We start from the raw sequence: 20,705 nt of genomic DNA on the forward strand, positions 1-20,705 counted from the left end.
GTAAAAATAAAAATGAGAAATCTTGTAATTTTCACACTGGCTACTGGGGCATTTTTCAACTCAAGCTACCTGTTGTTTCAGAAAATCTATCCAGATAATGTCACACAGTGCCCAGATAATTAGTGTCACACATCATTCAGACATTGTCAGTGTTAGGCTATGTTCACACATCATGTTTTTTTCAGCGTTTTTTGATGCGTTTTTTTATCCAATTTGTCAGCTGCGTTTTGCAGTACCAGCAAAATATATGAGATTCCAGAAATCTCATGCACACATTGTTTTTTTTTTGTTCAGGATTTTGTGCTTTGCATGGCTTTTTGCAAAATAGAGCATGTCACTTCTTTCAGCGCTTTCTCAGCATTTTTCAGCATTTTTTCACCCATTGGAAGTAATGGGGGGGTGAAAAAAAAACGCACCAAAAATGCAGGTGACATGTTTTCAGCGTTTCTTGTGCTAAAATAGACATTTTTTTTTCACTGAACTTTATGTACATGCAAAAGAAGAGACAAAAGGAAAGTGAAAAAACGCTGAAAAAACGCACCAAAAAATAAACAAAACAGCAAGAAAAATCCTGAACAAACCTCCTGCCAGAGATCAGGTTTTGCTGCAGAAAATAAACGCTGAAAAAAAAAATGATGTGTGAATATAGCCTTAAGCTAAATAGTGTCACATAGTTAAGAGATAATATCGATGATCATTTTAATTTTTGTCATATAGAATCGAGGTCATGTGACACAACGTCCAGATAAAACTCGAATGAATATTGATATTTTTGTCTTTTAGACTGGGTGATTCTTCAAGTGCCTTCATACATTTACGAAGGGGACAGGTTGACTACAAATTGTCATGGTTGGGATACATTTTTTTCAACTAAAGGGACAACTTACAAGGACGGCCAAATCATCGAGAACATGGGTTATTATATGGACAAGACAGGAACCAGAGAGTACAGATGTATAAAGGAGCGATTCTGGAAGGTCTATACATCGAATGCAATTTCTGTTCTTGTCCATGGTAAGGAGAAAGATACCGATCAAATCCAACCAGACTGAATGTGGTACACATCCAATGCAGAGACATGCCGGTGACGATTCTTTGAACTCTATCCATCACCCCATTTTAACAATGGGAATATATTTAAATATATATATTTTTTAAAAAAACCTTCCTGTCTATTCTATCTAATCCACATAATCTATTTTTTCAGAACTGTTCACAGTCCCAATTTTACAACTGACCAGTTCATTCATTCGAGAAGGCGATGAGATGACATTGACTTGTTTCACGACTCTCGCTCTTCGAAGGAGGACCCAAATACTGCAGTTTGCTTTTTATAAAAATGAACAAAATATTCGGGAATTCAGTGTAAATGACAAATATAGCATCTCGTCTGCACGGCTAGAGCATTCTGGGAAATATTCATGTGAAGTCACAACATTACTTGGTACTGTGAGAAAAGTGAGTGTCAGCTCAACCATCCAAGTACAAGGTAAATATAGTTCAGCAGGAAGGGGGAGCCATGAATATTGCTTCTGAAAATGTCTCCGTATTGCCCTCTAGAGGCCACAGTGTTGTTATACATGCATCTATGAAAATAGTTCATGATTTATAGTCTTGCCCATTTATTGGGAATGTTCCCAAAATGACACATATTTTAAATTTTGTGTTAAATGTATTTTTGACCACATTTGACCCAGTCACAGAAGACGAAGTCTCCAGGCTCCTCTCTTCTTCTCATCCCACCACATGCACCACTGACCCCATCCCCTCACATCTACTCCAGTCTCTTTCTTCAGTCGTCACTACTCACCTAACTAAAATCTTCAACCTCTCCCTCTCTTCTGGTATCTTCCCCTCCTCCTTCAAACACTCCATCATCACTCCATTATTAAAAAAGCCCTCTCTTGACCCTTCCTGCACAAACAACTACAGACCAGTCTCCAATCTTCCCTTCATCTCTAAACTCTTGGAGCGCCTGGTCTACTCCCGCCTTACCAGCTACCTCTCCACTCACTCTCTTCTAGACCCATCACAGTCCGGCTTCCGCCCTCTACATTCTACAGAAACTGCACTCATCAAAGTAACCAATGACCTTCTGACAGCAAAACGTAATGGTGACCACTCTTTGCTCATTCTTCTTGACCTCTCTGCAGCCTTTGACACCGTTGACCACCACCTCTTACTCTCTACGCTCCACTCAATCAGCATAAAGGACACTGCTCTCTCCTGGTTCTCCTCCTACCTATCTGACCGCTCTTCCAGTGTATCGTTCGCTGGCTCCACTTCTTCCCCTCTTCCTCTCACTATTGGGGTTTCTCATGGTTCAGTCCTTGGCCCTCTTCTCTTCTCTCTCTACACAGCCCCAATTGGACTGACAATTCGCAAATTTGGTTTGCAGCATCATCTTTATGCTGGTGACACACAACTATAGACCTCATCCCCTGACCTTACCCCCGCTGTACTACAGAACACCAGTGACTGGCCGCAATTTCTAAAATCATGTCCGCTCTCTATCTGAAACTCAACCTCTCAAAATCTGAACTTCTTCTGTTCCCGCCGTCTACTCACCTCTCCAAATCTGACATCTCTCTCTCCGTGTGTGGTACCACAACAATGCCGAGCAAGCAGGCGCATTGCCTGGGCGTTGTGTTTGACACCAATCTCTCCTTCACCTTCCACATACAATCTCTTGCCCGCTCTTGTCGCTTGCACCTGAAGAACATCTCTAGAATCCACCCCTTTCTCACTTTGGAAACAACAAAAACCCTCACTGTTGCCCTGATCCACTCCCGCCTTGACTACTGTAACTCTCTCTTAATTGGCCCCCCCCTCACTCAACTTTCCCCCCTCCAGTCCATCCTTAATGCTGCAGCCAGGGTCATCTATCTGGCTAATCGTTACTCAGACGCTTCCGCTCTGTGCCAGTCATTGCACTGGCTGCCCATGAATTATAGGATCCGATTTAAATTGCTTGTTCTCACCCACAAAGCTCTCCACAGTGTGGCACCCCCCTACATCTCTTCCCTCATCTCTGTTTATCGGCCTACCCGTTTTCTACGCTCTGCAAGCGACTTTCGACTAACATCCGCACTAATCCGTACCTCCCTCTCCCGGCTTCAAGACTTCTCCCGAGCTGCACCTATTCTTTGGAATGCTCTACCCCAAGAAATTAGGATGAACCACAACTTACACAGTTGTAGGTGCTCCCTAAAAACACATCTGTTTAGGTCGGCCTATCACGTTCCCTAATCAAAGTCCTTTTATATTCTTATAGCCCATCCCTTATTTCTCCAAACATAAGTCTCCACCCAACCAAAAAGCACCACAGATACTGGCTGGTGATAAGCTCATGCAGCCTTTATCTATCCCTCATCCCCTCAAGATGGCTGGACCATCCTTGTAAATAAGCCATTGTACTTTGTGTCACCTCCACCTCATTGTAGATTGTAAGCTCTTAGGAGCAGGGTCGTCATTATTTTTGCTGTAATTATTGTATTATCTTTAGCTATGTTACTTATGACTGTTGTACATGAACCTGTGAATTGTTAAGCGCTGCGGAATATGTTGGCGCTATATAAATAAAGATTATTATTATTATTATTTTTTTGCAATTTTTCCTTTCATATCATGATTTTTATTGAAATTAAAAAAATTGCAGTTTTCACTGTGGACACTGGGGCATTTTTTCAATCTAACTTCCTGTTGTTTCAGAAAATTCACATGTACATTAGCCACAATGATGACCCTATCTTTTGTAATGAAGTGTCTAATGAGCATGGTCAAAGGTCAATGTGAAGTAAGGGATAGCGGGGTCAGCTTTCATATAGCCTATTGGTGGGTACTGTGTTATCTATCATTGTAATCCGATAAAGAGAATTCTCAAAACAATAACAGACAGGAAGTATGAGTCTAAAATAGCCCTAGTGGTCAGTGTGAAAATTGCATCATTACTAATTTTATTGTTTGATAAAAAATTATGGTATGAAAAAAATGCATTTATTTCTTAAAGTTATTGGAACAGACAGATGCATCAGAGCTCCAATAATTGTATTATTGTTATTCTCATTATTAAAATAACCTAGAGTTGTTCAAGACCCCAGTGATGGAGGTTTTCCCATCAGTCACTGTAAGGAAAGGGGTGAAGGTGACACTGTGGTGTGTGGTCGCACCTCCGACTGGAAGCTCTCTGCTCTACAGCTTCTTCAGAGGCTCACAGACTATACAGGATTATACTTTGGATAACACTTATATCATCCGTCAAGCTGGGGAAGAAAACAGCGGAAATTATAAGTGTTCTAGTAAACCTGATAATAGTAAGGTTCTTAAATACAGCGAGGACATTGGCATCTTGGTAAAAAGTGAGTAGTCATATGGTAAAAAAATAAGCTCTAAATATAGTAGTATGGCTAATAAAACAGCATTCCTGTTGGACCCAGTACATATATGTAGTGACTTTATATCACCATCATAATACCGTAGGAACCTTTGATAATGGAGCCATTGGGAAAGTGGACTCGGACAGGAGTGGTGAGTAAAAATGTACTATTTTAATTACTATACTTACCAAATCTCCCGCATATACTATATGGAGAAACGTGAGAGAGAGTAGCGCTTTCTTGTGCGCAGTAGGTGAGTATTAGTGTGACTGTAGAATTTGCTGAGTTTTGGGGTGCCAGTTAATATTAATTAACAAGAGCTACTGGATCTTTAAAAGGGGATTTATTACAAATAGGATATTTACAATAACAATCATAAGGGAAACCTAACTAAGGGACAAAGGAACAATGTAAGGGAAAGGTAAAAGGAGAGTGTGGTAGAAGATGGGAAGTGAGAAGAAGAAGAAGAAGAAGAAGAAGAAGAAGAAGAAGAAGAAGAAGAAGAAAAATAAGAATAATGCCTAACTAGTTTGATGTGCTACCTTTATATCAGTTACACAGTCAGACATGGCCCATACATGATTGCAGTCATACATGATTGCAGTGGTCTTCATCTTCCTGCTGATGGTGTCTGGTATATAGCCAAAAGGTCTTTGTATCAAGTGGCCCGAGGACAGGTTCAACTGCATTTTGCTTGGAGATAAGAGGTCAACTTGAAGAACAATGGTTTGTAATCCAAACACCACAGGGGTTATGTACCTTTCAAGAGGCCAGACAAGATGTCCATCTCCCATGTAGGTGCTCTCTTTACTCTATCACTAGAACAAAAGGCACCACACCACAGGACACTCAATGTCTTCCCACCTCACAGGTTTTATGACTCCACAGCACATGGTCAATCTCTTTGATGTAGTCCTTTGATGAACTTCTAGTGCTATACAGAGTTTGTGGATCAAATTGTGAGTTCAGTCATTCACATTACACGTACGATAGATATTGTCCATGTTGGGTTCCAACAGTGACCATTAATGCAAAACTCTCTCATCTGCTGAGGTTGTGCCGAAACATGTTGTGTTTTTGATACATTTTTATTTTTGTGAATTCCGGCGACCCGATCCATTTTTTGCCTTTGGCAGCGCCAGTTACCTGCATTTTCTCAATGTAATCTATCCTATAAATGTAGAGCCCTCAGAGATTGTTAGGAGAGCTGGTACTGCCACTACATGCCATTCAACTGAATGAAGAATCACTGCCACAACACGATGTATTGAGCTGTGCCAGTTCTCAGCCTCTTCTTCTAGCTGATTTGTTCGAATACCGGGAGATGGATCCTTATTGATGACCTATCTTCAGAGTAGGTCATCAATAATGAAGACTTCGACAACTCTTTATTTCCTGTGGTGCTATCCAGTATTATTTATGCTTATCTCATCCTCCTAGTTGGAGTGGACCAGCCTCGGTTGAAGATTTTACCGGAAAAAGTGGTGGTTGGTGATGAGGTCACTCTTCGCTGTGAGTCCTCCAAGAGTTTCTTTCCTATGCATTATAGGTTCTATCACAACGGGACAATATTAGGAAATGTTACAAGTTACCAAAAGGGATTCACAGAAATGAGACATATCATCAAGTCAGTGACCATGACTGGACCCTATTATTGTGACTCTCGAAATGATATTTCATTGAGAATACAACGAAGTGGAACAGTAAATGTGTTCATTATGGGTGAGTATTTTCAAAATTTTATGCGGCTAGAGAAATATGTCTTTGGAAAATTCAAATTAAAGTGTGAAAATACTATCATCAAACTAAAAGGGTATCTGGTGGGAACAAGTTATCATCTATCCATAGGTCCGCTGGGACCTGTAAAAATGGAATGGGCTACTTTTATCCCCATTAGAATGTAGTGGCAGTGTATATGCTCGACCGCTGCACTATTTATTCTCTATGTGGTTGCTCAGAATTGTGCTTGGCTTTTTTGGTAACCCCATAGGGAATGAATGGAGTGGAGATCTAGTGTCCAACCTGCCGCTTCATTTAGTAATGGAGATAAAAGTTTCGCTTTGGGAAAAAATAAAATTCTCTGTTTTGCCAATCAATTAGGGTCCCAGTGGACCTACAAAGTTATTAACTATCCCTCCTTTGCCACTTTTGGTTTAGTGTGGACATTTTATATAGTAATAGTAGGAACACACCAGAACATATTTTTACAGTAGACAACCACAATAAATGAGTTACCATAATCTTTTGTATTTTTGGTTTAAACAGACCCAGTGGCAAATGTCTCAATAACAATGGAAAAAGTTTATGAGGATTTCACGTTGGGAGAGACTGTGACTCTTACTTGCTCCGTTCTGCGTGGAACTTCTCCTTCATTTCTTTGGTTCCACAATGAAAAAGTAATAGAACAATGGTCAATGTTCTACCAGTTTATAGACAACCAGGAACGGTTATATATAGATTCTCTTCAGATTCACCACAGTGGAGCTTATCGATGTAATGCCAGCAATAAACTACCACCTAACAGAACCTTCTCTGTCCTCAGTTCCCCCAGATACATAAATGTTTTGGAGTCAAACCCGGCTGGTGAGATTTCTCTAAGCAAAACTTTTAAAGCTAACTGGATAGATCTGATTTGTGTTTGACATTATGCTGGGACTTTCCGCAGGGAGAGGGGATAGAGAGAGCTGCCTTTTTATATACTTCCTCATAAAAGTCTAGACAAATTTTATAAGGTTATCACCAAGAATAAAGCAATTAGGCAATTGGAAGTTTTATGTATTTTGAAGGAGTTGCATTTAAAGAAGCATTTTAATATTAACTTCCTTTCAAATTTTAATGTATGGCTTCAATTACCTGTTGAGGTTAGCAATCTCATTTTCCAGTGAAGATGTTAAATGTTAATCCTAATTTATAATTAAAGCCTTTAATTAATCCCATTATTAATATTTAAAAATATATATTTTTTTTCTAGCAGAAAGCCATGTCCCATTTATTGCACTGGGCATTGTGCTGTTGGCTATTCTCACTGCTGCCCTTGGCTTTATGTATAGACAGCAAATGACTTCATTTTTCAGAAACTGTACCTTGCAACAGCTCAAGACAGGTAATTCTGATTAATTCTGATATATATATCACATTTATCTTTAAGTTTTGTTTGTTATTATTTAAAATTTCATTTTTTATGTTTCCTACAGAGAAAACTAATGGCCAAGCCAGGTAAGTGGGAATTGTGTAATTCCTATAGGAATCACTAAATGAATTAAAGTAGTTTTTGACGTGGATTATGAAGCAGATTGATTATCTTAAAAATTCACATCAAACCTGCTTTATATACTGTAACATCCATGCCAGTCAGTGTCCTTTTTGTTCACGTGCCTTTGTGGCAAGTGATGCGTGACTGCATCGGTCCTGTTTAATTCCTGGGACTTTTGGTGCCTCTAGATCAGGATACTATGGAGTTAATTCTCTGTTTTTTGACTAGTCTTTACTGAGAGTCTATGGCGGGGCTGTCTGCTATTTAAACCCCTGAGACTTTGATTTCCACTGCCAGTCAATTAGGTTTGCTCTCTGACTTGTGCTAGTTTCCTGATTCCTCCTGTTTTCTGACCTTCCGCTTGTCTTACAATTCTGCTCCTGACATGACCTCTTGGCTCTGACCCTGCTTGGTGACCCTTCCGGCCTCTGGTTCACTCCTTCTGACAGCAGCCATTTCATAGAAGCAATCCACTTGACCCCATTGTAAGACCAGATCTCTATACAGGGGTTAAATGGTGAAGGTTGTTGGCGTACCTCTGGAATCTGCCAGTCGGAGAGGCTCGTGCCAAGTCAGTCTAAGGCAGCCTTTTTGAGCCTGTGGCCTCTTACAGAAATACTCCTTCATTTGTGTTTTGAAGCTTAAAAAACTCTATATGAACATACCTTTAATATAACTTTTGATATGGAATTCAGAATTTGACTTTATCACTACTTTTTTTCATTATTGTGGTATTAAGAACTATATATGATCCAACAAATGACATCAGAGCAAGTTCATCCGACAGTGGCCGGGAAGACTACAGTAACAGTAAGAATCCCTTACATATTTGGTACTGTTTTTGCTGTCTTTACATTTATAGACTCATTGGAAAAGTAGAACTTCAAGTGTCTTAATCTAAACCAGGGCACGGAGTCTGAGGAACCCTTCAGTAAATCACCCTAACCTCCTTCATGGGGTTATGAAAAGAGATGAGCGAATGTTTCAATGTTCGGTTCGGATTTCGATTGTCGAATTTGCAATATTCGCCGTTTTATTCGCATCCACAGCACCTTCAAACGGGCTGAAAAGCTGCCAAAACACATCAAATTAGGGGCAGACACCAGGAAAGTGCCATCAATTGACCCTGAGTACAAGTACTATAATTATTGTTATTATTACAGCGACATTTATTCCGTGGTGCTTTACATGTAAAAAGGGGTCACCGAATGGTACAAGAGGAGAGAGGACCCTGACTGTGAGGGTGCACAAACAATGTACAAGGGATGGATGAGGATACAGTAGGGTAGGGTACAGCTGGTCGTGCAGCGATATTCTGAAGCGAGTGTTACTGCAGATTGTACGCTTGTCACAAGAAGTGGGTCTTCAGCTTCCGTTTCAAGGTTTCCACGATAGATGAGAGTCTGATGTGTTGGGGTACAGAGTTACACAGTAGGAGAGATGCAAGTGACAATTCTGCTGCGAGCCTAAATGAAGGTAAGCTTCCAGGAGCTCACAACTGAGCATATTAATCCCTGCACTGCTAAAATAAACCTGCACAGATTAATATGAAGGCGAAAGGCTTCTAATAAGTGCAGGAGTGGGAGGAATCAGACGCTGCGGTCTTCTGGCTTCTCTCTGTCACAGTAAACCCATGACACCTTGCAAGCTGCAACACAATGTTCACAAGGTAGACAGCAGCGGTGGTCGGTCTCCTAGACAACAAGCTAACTCCTTTATGATGATAGAGGCCACCATCTCCTTAGCATGCTGCTGGTACTTTTCTGTGGGAATGAGCTTGTCTCAAACCAACCTGGAATATTTCCAGTGAATTATGGCACAACGCCATGATATTACCAATGCACCCAGTACCAGAAGTGAAGCCATCCAAAATTTCCTTTTTATTTTATTTGGTAGACTGTGTGGCTGCCTAAACATTAGTTTCTCACAAAGGAGCGAAAGACACTGAGTGGCAGTAGGTGCAAGTTTCTCCACAATGTTAGATATCAGAGGGAGAACAGAGAGGGCAGCATGGTGGCTCAGTGTTTAGCATTGCAGCATTGCAGCGCTGGGGTCCTGGGTTCAAATCCCACCAAGGACAACATCTGCAAGGAATTTGTATGTTCTCCCCTTATTTGCATGGGTTTCCCCTGGGTTCTCCAGTTTCCTCCTCAGTAAAAAAGCAGCCATAGAGTGTCCAGAGAATCCTCTGGTGGGCCCTGGCTACTCCTTCAGGAGAGTTCATAACACAAACCTTGCAGCTGCTATGGGGCTCTTGAGCGGGGGAGAAAGGTGTGCTCTCAGAATCAAATCCTCTGGTGGGCCCAATGTTCTTCAGTCTGACACTGCTTCTTGGTGAGAGTTGTATTTCACCTCAGCCATATTCTTTAGGTCGGTGAAAGGACTGGCATAGAGGGAAACTGTATCTACTCCGGCTATAGCAAAGCCACGGTTTAGGCTGCTGAAGGTCATCATTAAGCGAAACTCATACTGCTTTCCCATAGACTGAAAGAGGGGTATCAAAACTGTGTAGCTGTGTAGCATCACTCTGTATAGTTCCTTGCTCTGTCTGCAATGCCTCCTCCTTAAGTTTGAGCAGCGAGAGTTTCAGTAGACAGAGAAGTGGGATGGTGACGCTAATTATGGTGACATGACTGCTCACCATGGTAGAGTCCTCAAAGTTTTGGAGGACGGCACATATGTCAGACATCCATGCCCACTCATCAGTTGTTATGTGCGGAGGCTGACCCGAATTCCAATGGGCGTGTTGAAGTTGGTACTCAACAACTGCCCCCTGCTGCTCACAAATCCTTCCCAATATCTGCAATGTTGATTTCCAACATGTGGTCACATCGCACACCAGTCCGTGAGCTGGAAGCTGCAAACGCTGCTGAAGTACTGCCAGGGCGGGGGAAGCTATAGCTGACTTTCTGAAATGGGCACACATGAGGCATACTTTCATAAGCAGCGCTGGCAGATCTGGATAGGTTTTGAGAAACCGCTGAACCACTAAGTTGAGCACATTTAGTGCTCGCTCATGACTAATGTGTACCCCTGTACAGAGAACAATATCAGCACCAAAGAATTAAAAGATGAAATGTAGCCTGCTTTATATGCTTTGGTAGTAAGAAAACCAATTTCTATTATATCATGAGTAACCATGTGACAACAATATCTGCACCAAAGAATTAATTTCACTAGAGTAGAACTAGTATAATGAAGAGCGCCAACTGTTGCATTACAGCCAACCAAGCAGATGGAGAGACAGAACCAGGAGTGTTCACATTTAAAAAAATTAGGGCCTGACACCACCATTTCCGTGGCCAACAGATTGGATATGGTGGAGTTCAATCTCTTAGCTTTGTCATGTGTACGAGGAAACAATCTTTTACATGACCACAACTAGAGGACCGAGGGCTGGCTGCTGTGCTGAGAAATGGCAGAGTACAGTGAGCTGGACCGTGAGTGAGGTGCAGGTGGAGATGTTACGATGTATTGATAAAGTTATGGTGTGTTCGTTCTCTGAGATCGGTCAAAACTAGCAGGGATGTCTGCTTCTGTTACAGCTGACGGGCTCTCACTCAGCCTGACTGGAGCGGGTAAAGAACCAGATGTTCTGCGGTGGGAGACCTGCATGACAATACTTGGCACGGTAACAGAGGAGGAGGAAAAAGCAGCAGATGAGGTTAATGGGGCAGCTGATGGTCGTTGAGGTCTACATTTTATCGTAGTGCGATTGCCATAGTAACGCATGTTGATTCCGCATGTGAAGGTTCATACATGTAGTAGTAAAATTATTGCACTTTTTTCTCTACTGAGATTTTTCTTGCAAAGTTCGCAGATAACTTGAGTTGCCTCACCTCATGAGTTGCCTCATCCCTTACCGTGTCAAAAAAGGCCCAGGCTAGGCAACCCTTGCTGGTCTTGCAAGCGGCTGACTCGTGACTGGTGCTGTTTACTGCCACAGTTGTGGCTAAGGATTCAGTGCTTGTCTCGGTAAGACGCAACGCAACCTCCTCGTCTTCCTTCTTCTCCTCCTCCTCAGATGAGCTACTCAGCTGTGTGCCTCTGGGTTCACACCGAGTGGGATACACAACCTCATCATCATCAAATGTATTATCCCATTCCTCGCCCTCAGAGTCACCCTCCTCCTCTTGCCCTGACAGCACAGTACAGTCCGCATGACCCTCAGGTATCTGAGTCTCATCAGGATCACCTCCACCCCTCCCCCACTTCCTGTAGTTAACCCAACCTTTTTTTTTTCCTGTATGGAGAACAATATTTGCCCCAAATAATTAAAAAATGAAATATAACCTGTTTTATATACCACGATACAAAGAAAACCAATTTCTATTTTATCATGTGTTCTCCTGCGAGAATAATATCTACACCAAAGCATTGATTTCAATAGAGTACAACTATTATAATGGTGACCGACACCTCTTCAACCACAGCCAACCCAGCAGATGTAGACCTAACCAGGAGTGTTCACATTTCACTAAATTAGGGCCTAACACCACCAAAGTGGCATCATATTCACCAGAGTAGAAGTAGTATAATGGAGACCAGAACCTCTTCCACTACATCCAACCCAGTAGATGGAGACCCAATCAGGATTCTCCACATTTCTAAAAATTAGTGGCAGACACCACCGAAGTAGAATTGGAAGAAAGAAAGCACTACATAATGAGCAAGCACACCTCCAATATAGAGAAATGTAAGAAAAAAGTTTATTGGACCACAAAATAGTTTAAAAACATGTTAAAAAAGGTACAAGCTGGTCCCCACATGGCAGACCTCAAGACAATAGTCAATAATATGGGCCCAATCAATAATATTCAAACAATGTAGTAATATATAATTCATGGAGTCCCCACAATTCCATATGAAGGAGGCACCTAAACAAATATGCACAATTATTATACAAAATTTTATCCAACAAAGTGCAAAATGCAGCTGACTCGCCCCCCTGGGCCGTGGGGCACTCGGATCCGGGCAATAGGGAGCGATGGGGGTAGTAGTGGCAACCCGGTTCCGTGGCTCAGGGTGGTCAGGCCAGTGGTAGTCCGTTATGTGCTATTGATTATGTCCGACTACGCCACCCGTGGATTTGCGGTCATTAGGAACCGCCGCTGCAGGGCAGACCGCTGGGGCTGATGATATATGCAGCTGGGATGGTGTGACTCCCCACGGGAAGAGTGCGGCCCCAGGGCAGTGTGGTGGATGGTGGGAGTGATGGTAGTGAGAGTCCCGGTGCCGATAGTGCTGGAGGAGCAAGGAGCACACAGACAGCAAGTTGCAGTCCAGGGTCTTTACTAAAACAGGTAAACTGACCCATAAACAGTCCCGGCTAGGAGGGGACCTGGATGTCTGAGAGCAACGGGGAAATTGGCCCTGGTCAGGGTGAGGGTGTAGGCCTACCATGCTTTCTGCGCGCCTTCTGGCTATCTCCTCGTTATAGGGTAACAGCCCACGTTTCCGAGCTTTCCGTGTATTCTCGCCTGTATGGCCTGCGACGTGGGTTCCTTTCTGCTCCCAGCCTTGTACGGCTTTACTGGTCCCTTCGGTTGTGGCAGGGCCTCCAGGCTTCTTAGGCCAAGGAATATACAGTCCCTTGCGAACTGGTTATCTGCTGGAGAATGTGGAATCCTCCCAGCCTCAGACACCAAAGTCTGGTAAAGTAAGTCTTTTATCTGCCAAGACAGGCTCTCTTCGCCTCTTGTCTCTGGCTTGTGGCTCTCCTCCTGCCACACTTCCTCTTAGGTGCAGTTCAACTGTCTGTCCTTGCTCTGCTCTGGGACAAGTCTCTGTGCTGAGACAGGCCATCAAGTTCTCCCTAACCCTGCCCCCAGTGCCAGCTTTTATAGGGGCAGCCTGCTCCCCCTACTGGCCTGAGACAGGAGGCATTGCATGCTAATGTTCCCCTGACCAGAGAACCTCCCCCTTGCTCTCAGACACAGCTTTAACTACACTTGTGGCATCCAGGCCAGGGTGACACATTCCCCCCTAGTAAAATTTAGTACTCCGGGACTAAACAGTAAACAAAGACAATATACATAACTATAAAACATTATCAGGAAAGTGACGCACAGATTGAGTTCTTAAGGTCACAGTGTGGTCTGTGACCGGGTGTCCATATCACCAATACAACGGGGAGCCTTAACCAGGTGGGGGTCTGTCCTACCCCAAGTCCTTTACAGTCTTAGTTCATTCCTGGGTTAGGCTCCGAACGCAGTCCATACAAGGTCCTGGTTATAAAAAGTCCATAACCTGTGAGTCCTTACGGTAGCTGCAAGAAACTGAAACACAGAATTACCAAACATGCATGTAACTTGGCAAACAATTCAACATTTGGCAACAGGGTTATTTACAATCTTAGCGCGCTCTATATTTTCCAGCGACCGGGTATCTGCCCCTTTGTGCTCCTGGTTGACCTCCTTAACCCACTGTCTGGTGGTGGACCAACCTGGCTTTCCCCACTAGCGTTAGGGGTACAGCTACCAGCTGGGTGTACAGGTAGGGCAGGCAGCTGTCTGCGGGTCCTTTGGCTTACCGCAGGCATGGCAGGCTCACTGTCAGCAGAGGGCTGACTCTCCTGGGCTGCTGGTACAGGCTCTTCTGCCTCTGGAACCGCTTGCTCCTCTTCACCTTCCGGCTCTGGTGTTGGTTGTTGCTGTGCCGGTTGCAGGAAATGCAGGACAGGTACCACTATGGCATCATTTATGCGAGTCCAGGACTGAGGGAACTCTCCGAGAACGGTGCTGATCATTTCTTCCTTGTCCTCTGCGGGTTCAAGGTCACTCTGATCCTCTTCTGCACTACGGAGTTGCTCGGGGCACCTTTTGAGGTGGTCTCTGGAGACGACACTAGTGGTTTCTCCTCCGTTCTTGGTGATTACGCACACCTTTGGGTTGTCGTGGTCAGACTGCAGTACGGTGTAGGGTTCCCTTTCCCACTGGTCGTCCAACTTATGTAGCCTTCTCTTCCGCTTCAGGACTTGCTCACCAGGTTCTAGGGGACCAGCAGGGGCGTGTTGGTTGAAGAGTTTTTCTTGCCTCTCTCTCACCTGGGCCAGGCTCTTCTCCACACTCTCCTGTACCTTCTTGTACTGCAGTTGCCTTTCCGTATCCCAGTCCACACCCGGGGAGGTGTCCTCAGGTATTAGGACTCCCATCTCCAGGTCTACGGGCAGCTTACCTGGTCTAGCTCGCATCAGGTAAGCCGGGGTGCAGTTTGTAGCATTCACCGGGATATTGTTGTATAGGTCCATCAGGTCCGGCAGTTTTTCTGGCCACAGGCTGCGTTCCTCCAGGGGCAACGTCTTCAGGAGATCAATGACTATATTGTTCATCTTCTCACACATCCCGTTGGTTTGGGGGTGGTAAGGCGTTGTACGAATCTTCTTACAGCCATAGAGGTTGCAGAACTCCTGGAAGATTTCAGCCTCGAACGCTGGACCCTGGTCTGTCAGGACCTGTTCCGGATACCCGTGTGGACGGCAGAAATATTGCTGGAAGGCTCTGGCCGCTGTTTGGGCTGTCAAGTCTTTTACCGGGACCACCACGAGAAAACGGGAATAGTGGTCCACGATTGTCAGGGCGTAGATGTACCCTGACCGGCTTGGAGCCAACTTGACATGGTCTAGAGCTACCAGCTCAAGAGGCTGCGTGGTGACGATGGGCCTCAAGGGTGTCTTCTGGCTGGTGCGATCCTTCCTCCTTAGGTGACAAGGGCCACAGTCTCTGCACCATTTTTCTACAGCTCCTCTCATGCCGACCCAAAAGAATCTTCCTCTTAGCAGGAACTCCAGTTTCTTCCAACCGAAGTGCCCCGCTCTGTCATGGTAAGCCCCCAGGACCATAGCTGCATCTCGCCTTGGGACCACGACTTGCCAGGTCAGCTCGTGCGTCCGGTGGTTGACAATCCTTCTGCACAACTTGCCTTCGTAGAGGAACAGCTTGCTCTTCTCTTTCCATAGCTGCTTGGCTTCCTCTGGGGCATCTGGATCTAAGCGGGCGTCTTCCCGGGTCAGCAGATCTTTCACCAGGCGGATTGCAGGGTCACTATCTTGGGTCTCGGCCCAGCTGTGGTGAGGTAGGGGATTGATCATCACGGTTGTTAGATCCTCCTCCTTCACGCGGTGAGAGTATTGAGCGGCTCCATACCGGTGAAACGCGGGGAGTTTTACCTCCTCCAGCTCTTCTGGGTCTTCGTCACTTTCAGGTAAGTGAGGCATCCTTGATAGGGCGTCCGCATTGGCATTGGTTTTGCCTGCCCGGTACTTGATCACGAAGTCATAGTTGGAGAGACGGGCCATCCACCGCTGTTCCAGGGCACCCAGTCTTGCATTGTCCAGGTGTGTCAACGGGTTGTTGTCCTTGTACACGGTGAACTTTGCGGAGGCCAGGTAATGCTTGAAGCGTTCCGTCACGGCCCACACCACCGCCAAGAATTCTAGCTTGAAGGAGCTGTAATTCTCCGGGTTCCTCTCGGTGGGCCTCAGCTTCCGGCTGGCGTACGCGATCACCCTTTCTCTGCCCTGTTGGTTTTGGGACAGTACGGCTCCCAGTCCCACATTACTGGCATCTGTGTGGAGAATGAAAGGCTGGCCGTAATCAGGGTAGGCCAGGATCTCATCCCCCGTGAGGGCCATCTTTAGCTGGCGGAAGGACTCCTCTTCCGGTTTATCCCACTTGAAGGGTGGCTTTTGACTTCTGGACTTAGACTGTCCGATCAGGAGGTCCTGCATAGGAGCTGCCATCTTAGTGAACCCGGGGATGAACCTTCGGTAGTAGCCTACCAACCCGAGAAACTGTCTCACCTCTTTGATGTTCGAGGGGCTTGGCCAGCTCTTGATTGCCGTGACCTTGTCAGGGTCGGGGGCCACTCCTTCCGTGCTTACCACGTGCCCTAGGTACTGGACCTTTGGTTTCAACAGGTGACACTTCGATGGTTTCACCTTCAGGCCATAGCCTGCCAGGGCTTCGAACACCTCGGCCAGGTGCTTTAGGTGGTCCTCGTAGGTCTTCGAATAGACGATCACATCGTCCAGGTAAAGGAGAACCGTCTCGAAGTTTCGGTGCCCTAGACAGCATTCCATCAGCCGCTGGAAGGTCCCTGGTGCATTACAGAGCCCGAAAGGCATGCAGTTGAATTCGCTCAGTCCCATCGGGGTGGTGAAGGCGGTCTTCTCCTTGTCAGCCTCTGCCACAGGAACCTGCCAGTACCCGCTAGTAAGGTCCAAAGTAGAAAAGAAGTTAGCTGATTTTAGTGCGGCTAAAGACTCCTCTATTCTAGGCAGCGGATATGCGTCTTTGTGGGTGATACGGTTGATTTGTCTACAGTCCACGCACATTCTCATGTTGCCGTCTTTCTTTTTCACCAGAACCAAGGGGGCTGCCCAGGGGCTACAGCTATCTCGAATTACCCCAGCTTCTTTCATTTCTCTTAGCATGCCCTTTGCGTTCTGATAATGTGCAGGGGGTACAGGTCTGTGTCTCTCTTTTATTGGTGGGTGGCTCCCTGTGGGGATGTGGTGTTCTATCCCTTTTACTCTGCCGAAGTCTAGCGGGTGCTTACTAAAGACTCTCTCGTACTCCTGTACCACCCGGTAGACTCCTTGTTTTTGGTGCAGGGGAGTGGAGTCAGCACCCACGTGGAGTTTCTGGCACCAGTCCTCCTTTTGTTTCTGGGAGCCATTACCCTCCGCCTGAGGAGATGGAGGCAAGGGTTCCACGGCCTTGATAGCTTTGTGTTCGACCACAAACAGCTTGGCGAGTGTAGCGTACCTGGGTAAGTGTACCTCCCTCTCCCCAATGTTGAGAATGCGGATGGGCACCCTCCCATGACGGACATCAACCACCCCCCGGGCTGTCAAAATGGTGGGCCTGCTGTCTGAGTACACGGGTTCTACCATGGCTTGGTAGTCTCTACCTCTCAACCAGATTGCAGTCCGACACCAGATCATCATTTCACTTTTGGGAGGCATGGAAATGGGGAATGGGTCACTCAGTCTTACGCTACCGATCTCACCACCAGACAGTTCTACCTGCTGCCGTCTCATCAGGGCTTTTATCTCCTTGTTGAGGACTCTCTGTTGGCTGGAACTAGCATTCACCGCCCCCTGTTGTAAGATTACAATTACCTCTGAAAGACAATTTTCAATTACGTTAGTACCCACAGTTATTTTAGGGTGACTTTCACGACGGTCAATGTCCACAATAATCACTCCCTGTGCCGGTAGTTCAACTTTACCAATTTTAATGGTCATCTCCTTGAACCCCATCTGTGGCACGGGTAAGCCATTACTGGCGATGATGCTCAAGTTACTGTCTGGATACCGTGTGATATCAGCATCAGTCCAATACTGCTTAAAAAGTACATAAGGGATAGTGGTTACTTGTGACCCAGTATCCAGCAAGGCGCTCATGGGGATACCGTCCAGCACCACGAGTAAAACCGGGCGCCCCCCAACGTACTTATTACGCCAATTGTAAGGGCCTGGTGATCTCATGCCTGGGGGTTGGCCCTCTGCCCCAGGTTGGACCCGTTTAAATTACAGTACCTGGAAATGTGTCCGGGCTGGTTGCATCGACGGCAAATGGGCTGTCCACCCTCTGCGTAGCGGTCTGTGGGCCTCCCTCGGAATGACGGGATCCTCCTCTGTTGACGCCACGGGACATCCTCCGGACTTGAAGCCAGCTCGATGGGTCTTGACGGGTCCACTTGCAACGCCTGGACGGTCCTGGTCAACGCCGCGACGCTCCTGGTCAGCTCCTGGACTTGGTGGTGCAGGTCTTTCGATGGGGCTTGGTTCAGGGCCTGTGCATCAGCCCCCACGGGATCCATAGAGGAGGGCGCCGCCTCCTGGTGGTTGGTGAGAGCAGGGCGCCGGGGGTTTATAGCGCCACTGGTTGCAGATTCACGGAGCACCCTTATGGCCCTGTCCTTAAATTGGGCAAAGGTCAGGTCGGGGTTCTGAAAGAACATGAGGCGCAGTTGGGCCCTGTGGGCGCTAGACAGCAGACCTTCTATGAATTGTTCTGTTAGCAGCTTATCCATTTCCTGCACACTGCCAGGGTCAGTTTGTTGAATAGCCCTCAGGGCTTCCTGCAGATTTAGGGCATAGTCTCTGATGCTGTCCTGTGCCCGCTGCTTACACCCATAGAACCTCATTTTAATTTCAGCGGAGGTACGTGTGTCAAAGGTACCCCGCAGCCGGGCCAGAATACCCTTCACAGTACTTTTCTCCTCAGTGGGCCATGATTTTACCTCCCTCTGGGCTGCGCCAGTTAACTGCCCTGTTAATATGCTGACCTTCTGTTCCTCTGTCAGGGGGTAAACGTGGAACAAACTGTATAGCCTTTCCTTGAAGTCAGTTTGGGCATGGGGCTCCCCTGAGTATTTGGGCAGCCAGGCCGCTCCAGGGATGTAGGGCAGGGAAAAGGGCATCACCGCTGCTGCAGCTGCGTTGGTGGTAGTGGGCGCCTCTGTATCCGACATCTTTCTCCCCCCTAGTTAAGCGTGGTCTACCTTCCGACGATCCTCTTCTGTAGGCCGCGGCTCCGCTGCTGCTGCTATGGACGAGGACCTGGCGTCGCGCTCCGATGACGTCAGCGTCGCTCTCTCTCCCTTCCAGGATCTTGCGCAGCGTCGGTGCGTGGGGCGGAGCTTCGGATCTCGCGCGGTTTTGACGTCCACGCCCCTCTTCTTCCCGCGCGGCATCCTGAAGATGGCGTCCGATGGCGGGAAGCAGCTGCGGATGGCGGGAAGACGGCAGAAAACGGCTGGAAATGGTCCAAGATGGCGTCTGATGGCGGGAATCGGCTCCGGATGGCGGGAAACTTCGCCACAGGTAAGTTACAAAAGTCTTTTTCAGGCACGCAGTACCCGGTGGTTGCGGGCACGAAATCCTGCCGACTACGCCAAAGCTGACTCGCCCCCTGGGCCGTGGGGCACTCGGATCCGGGCAATAGGGAGCGATGGGGGTAGTAGTGGCAACCCGGTTCCGTGGCTCAGGGTGGTCAGGCCAGTGGTAGTGCGTTATGTGCTATTGATTATGTCCGACTACGCCACCCGTGGATTTGCGGTCATTAGGAACCGCCGCTGCAGGGCAGACCGCTGGGGCTGATGATATATGCAGCTGGGATGGTGTGACTCCCCATGGGAAGAGTGCGGCCCCAGGGCAGTGTGGTGGATGGTGGGAGTGATGGTAGTGAGAGTCCCGGTGCCGATAGTGCTGGAGGAGCAAGGAGCACACAGACAACAAGTTGCAGTCCAGGGTCTTTACTAAAACAGGTAAACTGACCCATAAACAGTCCCGGCTAGGAGGGGACCTGGATGTCTGAGAGCAACGGGGAAATTGGCCCTTGTCAGGGTGAGGGTGTAGGCCTACCGTGCTTTCTGCGCTCCTTCTGGCTATCTCCTCGTTATAGGGTAACAGCCCACGTTTCCGAGCTTTCCGTGTATTCTCGCCTGTATGGCCTGCGACGTGGGTTCCTTTCTGCTCCCAGCCTTGTACGGCTTTACTGGTCCCTTCGGTTGTGGCAGGGCCTCCAGGCTTCTTAGGCCAAGGAATATACAGTCCCTTGCGAACTGGTTATCTGCTGGAGAATGTGGAATCCTCCCAGCCTCAGACACCAAAGTCTGGTAAAGTAAGTCTTTTATCTGCCAAGACAGGCTCTCTTCGCCTCTTGTCTCTGGCTTGTGGCCCTCCTCCTGCCACACTTCCTCTTAGGTGCAATACAACTTTCTGTCCCTGCTCTCGGACACCTCTTTCTTCAGACACAGGATGTCCAGTTCTCTCTAACCCTGCCCTCAGTACCAGCTTTTATAGGGGCAGCCTGCTCCCCCTACTGGCCTGAGACAGGAGGCATTGCATGCTAATGTTCCCCTGACCAGAGAACCTCCCCCTTGCTCTCAGACACAGCTTTAATTACACTTGTGGCATCCAGGCCAGGGTGACACACAGCAATATAAATTAATACATAGCATGAATTCATACATGACTAGTGTTGAGCCACCCCCGTAGTGTTCGAGTTCGGTTCGGTTCGTCGAACACCCATATGTTCGCCGAACTGTTCGTCGATCACCTTCGA

General features: G+C 46.7%; 1 protein-coding gene across 1 annotated transcript in view; it reads left to right on the forward strand.

Annotated features, from left to right (window-relative positions):
* Positions 1–20,705, forward strand: part of LOC141155398 (Fc receptor-like protein 3) — a 99,812-nt gene that overhangs the window by 55,852 nt on the left and 23,255 nt on the right. Inside the window, exons 3-11 of the mRNA XM_073642266.1 lie at positions 784–1,014; positions 1,208–1,489; positions 4,083–4,358; positions 4,480–4,527; positions 5,817–6,098; positions 6,642–6,959; positions 7,348–7,479; positions 7,571–7,592; positions 8,369–8,439. Of these exons, the coding sequence (XP_073498367.1) occupies positions 784–1,014; positions 1,208–1,489; positions 4,083–4,358; positions 4,480–4,527; positions 5,817–6,098; positions 6,642–6,959; positions 7,348–7,479; positions 7,571–7,592; positions 8,369–8,439 (1,662 nt within the window). The remainder of the gene's footprint in view (positions 1–783; positions 1,015–1,207; positions 1,490–4,082; positions 4,359–4,479; positions 4,528–5,816; positions 6,099–6,641; positions 6,960–7,347; positions 7,480–7,570; positions 7,593–8,368; positions 8,440–20,705) is intronic.

This window comes from Phyllobates terribilis, unplaced genomic scaffold (genome assembly GCF_046119375.1).
Source record: "Phyllobates terribilis strain yellow unplaced genomic scaffold, ASM4611937v1 Scaffold_7__3_contigs__length_470593459, whole genome shotgun sequence".
Taxonomy (NCBI): Eukaryota; Metazoa; Chordata; class Amphibia; order Anura; family Dendrobatidae; genus Phyllobates; species Phyllobates terribilis.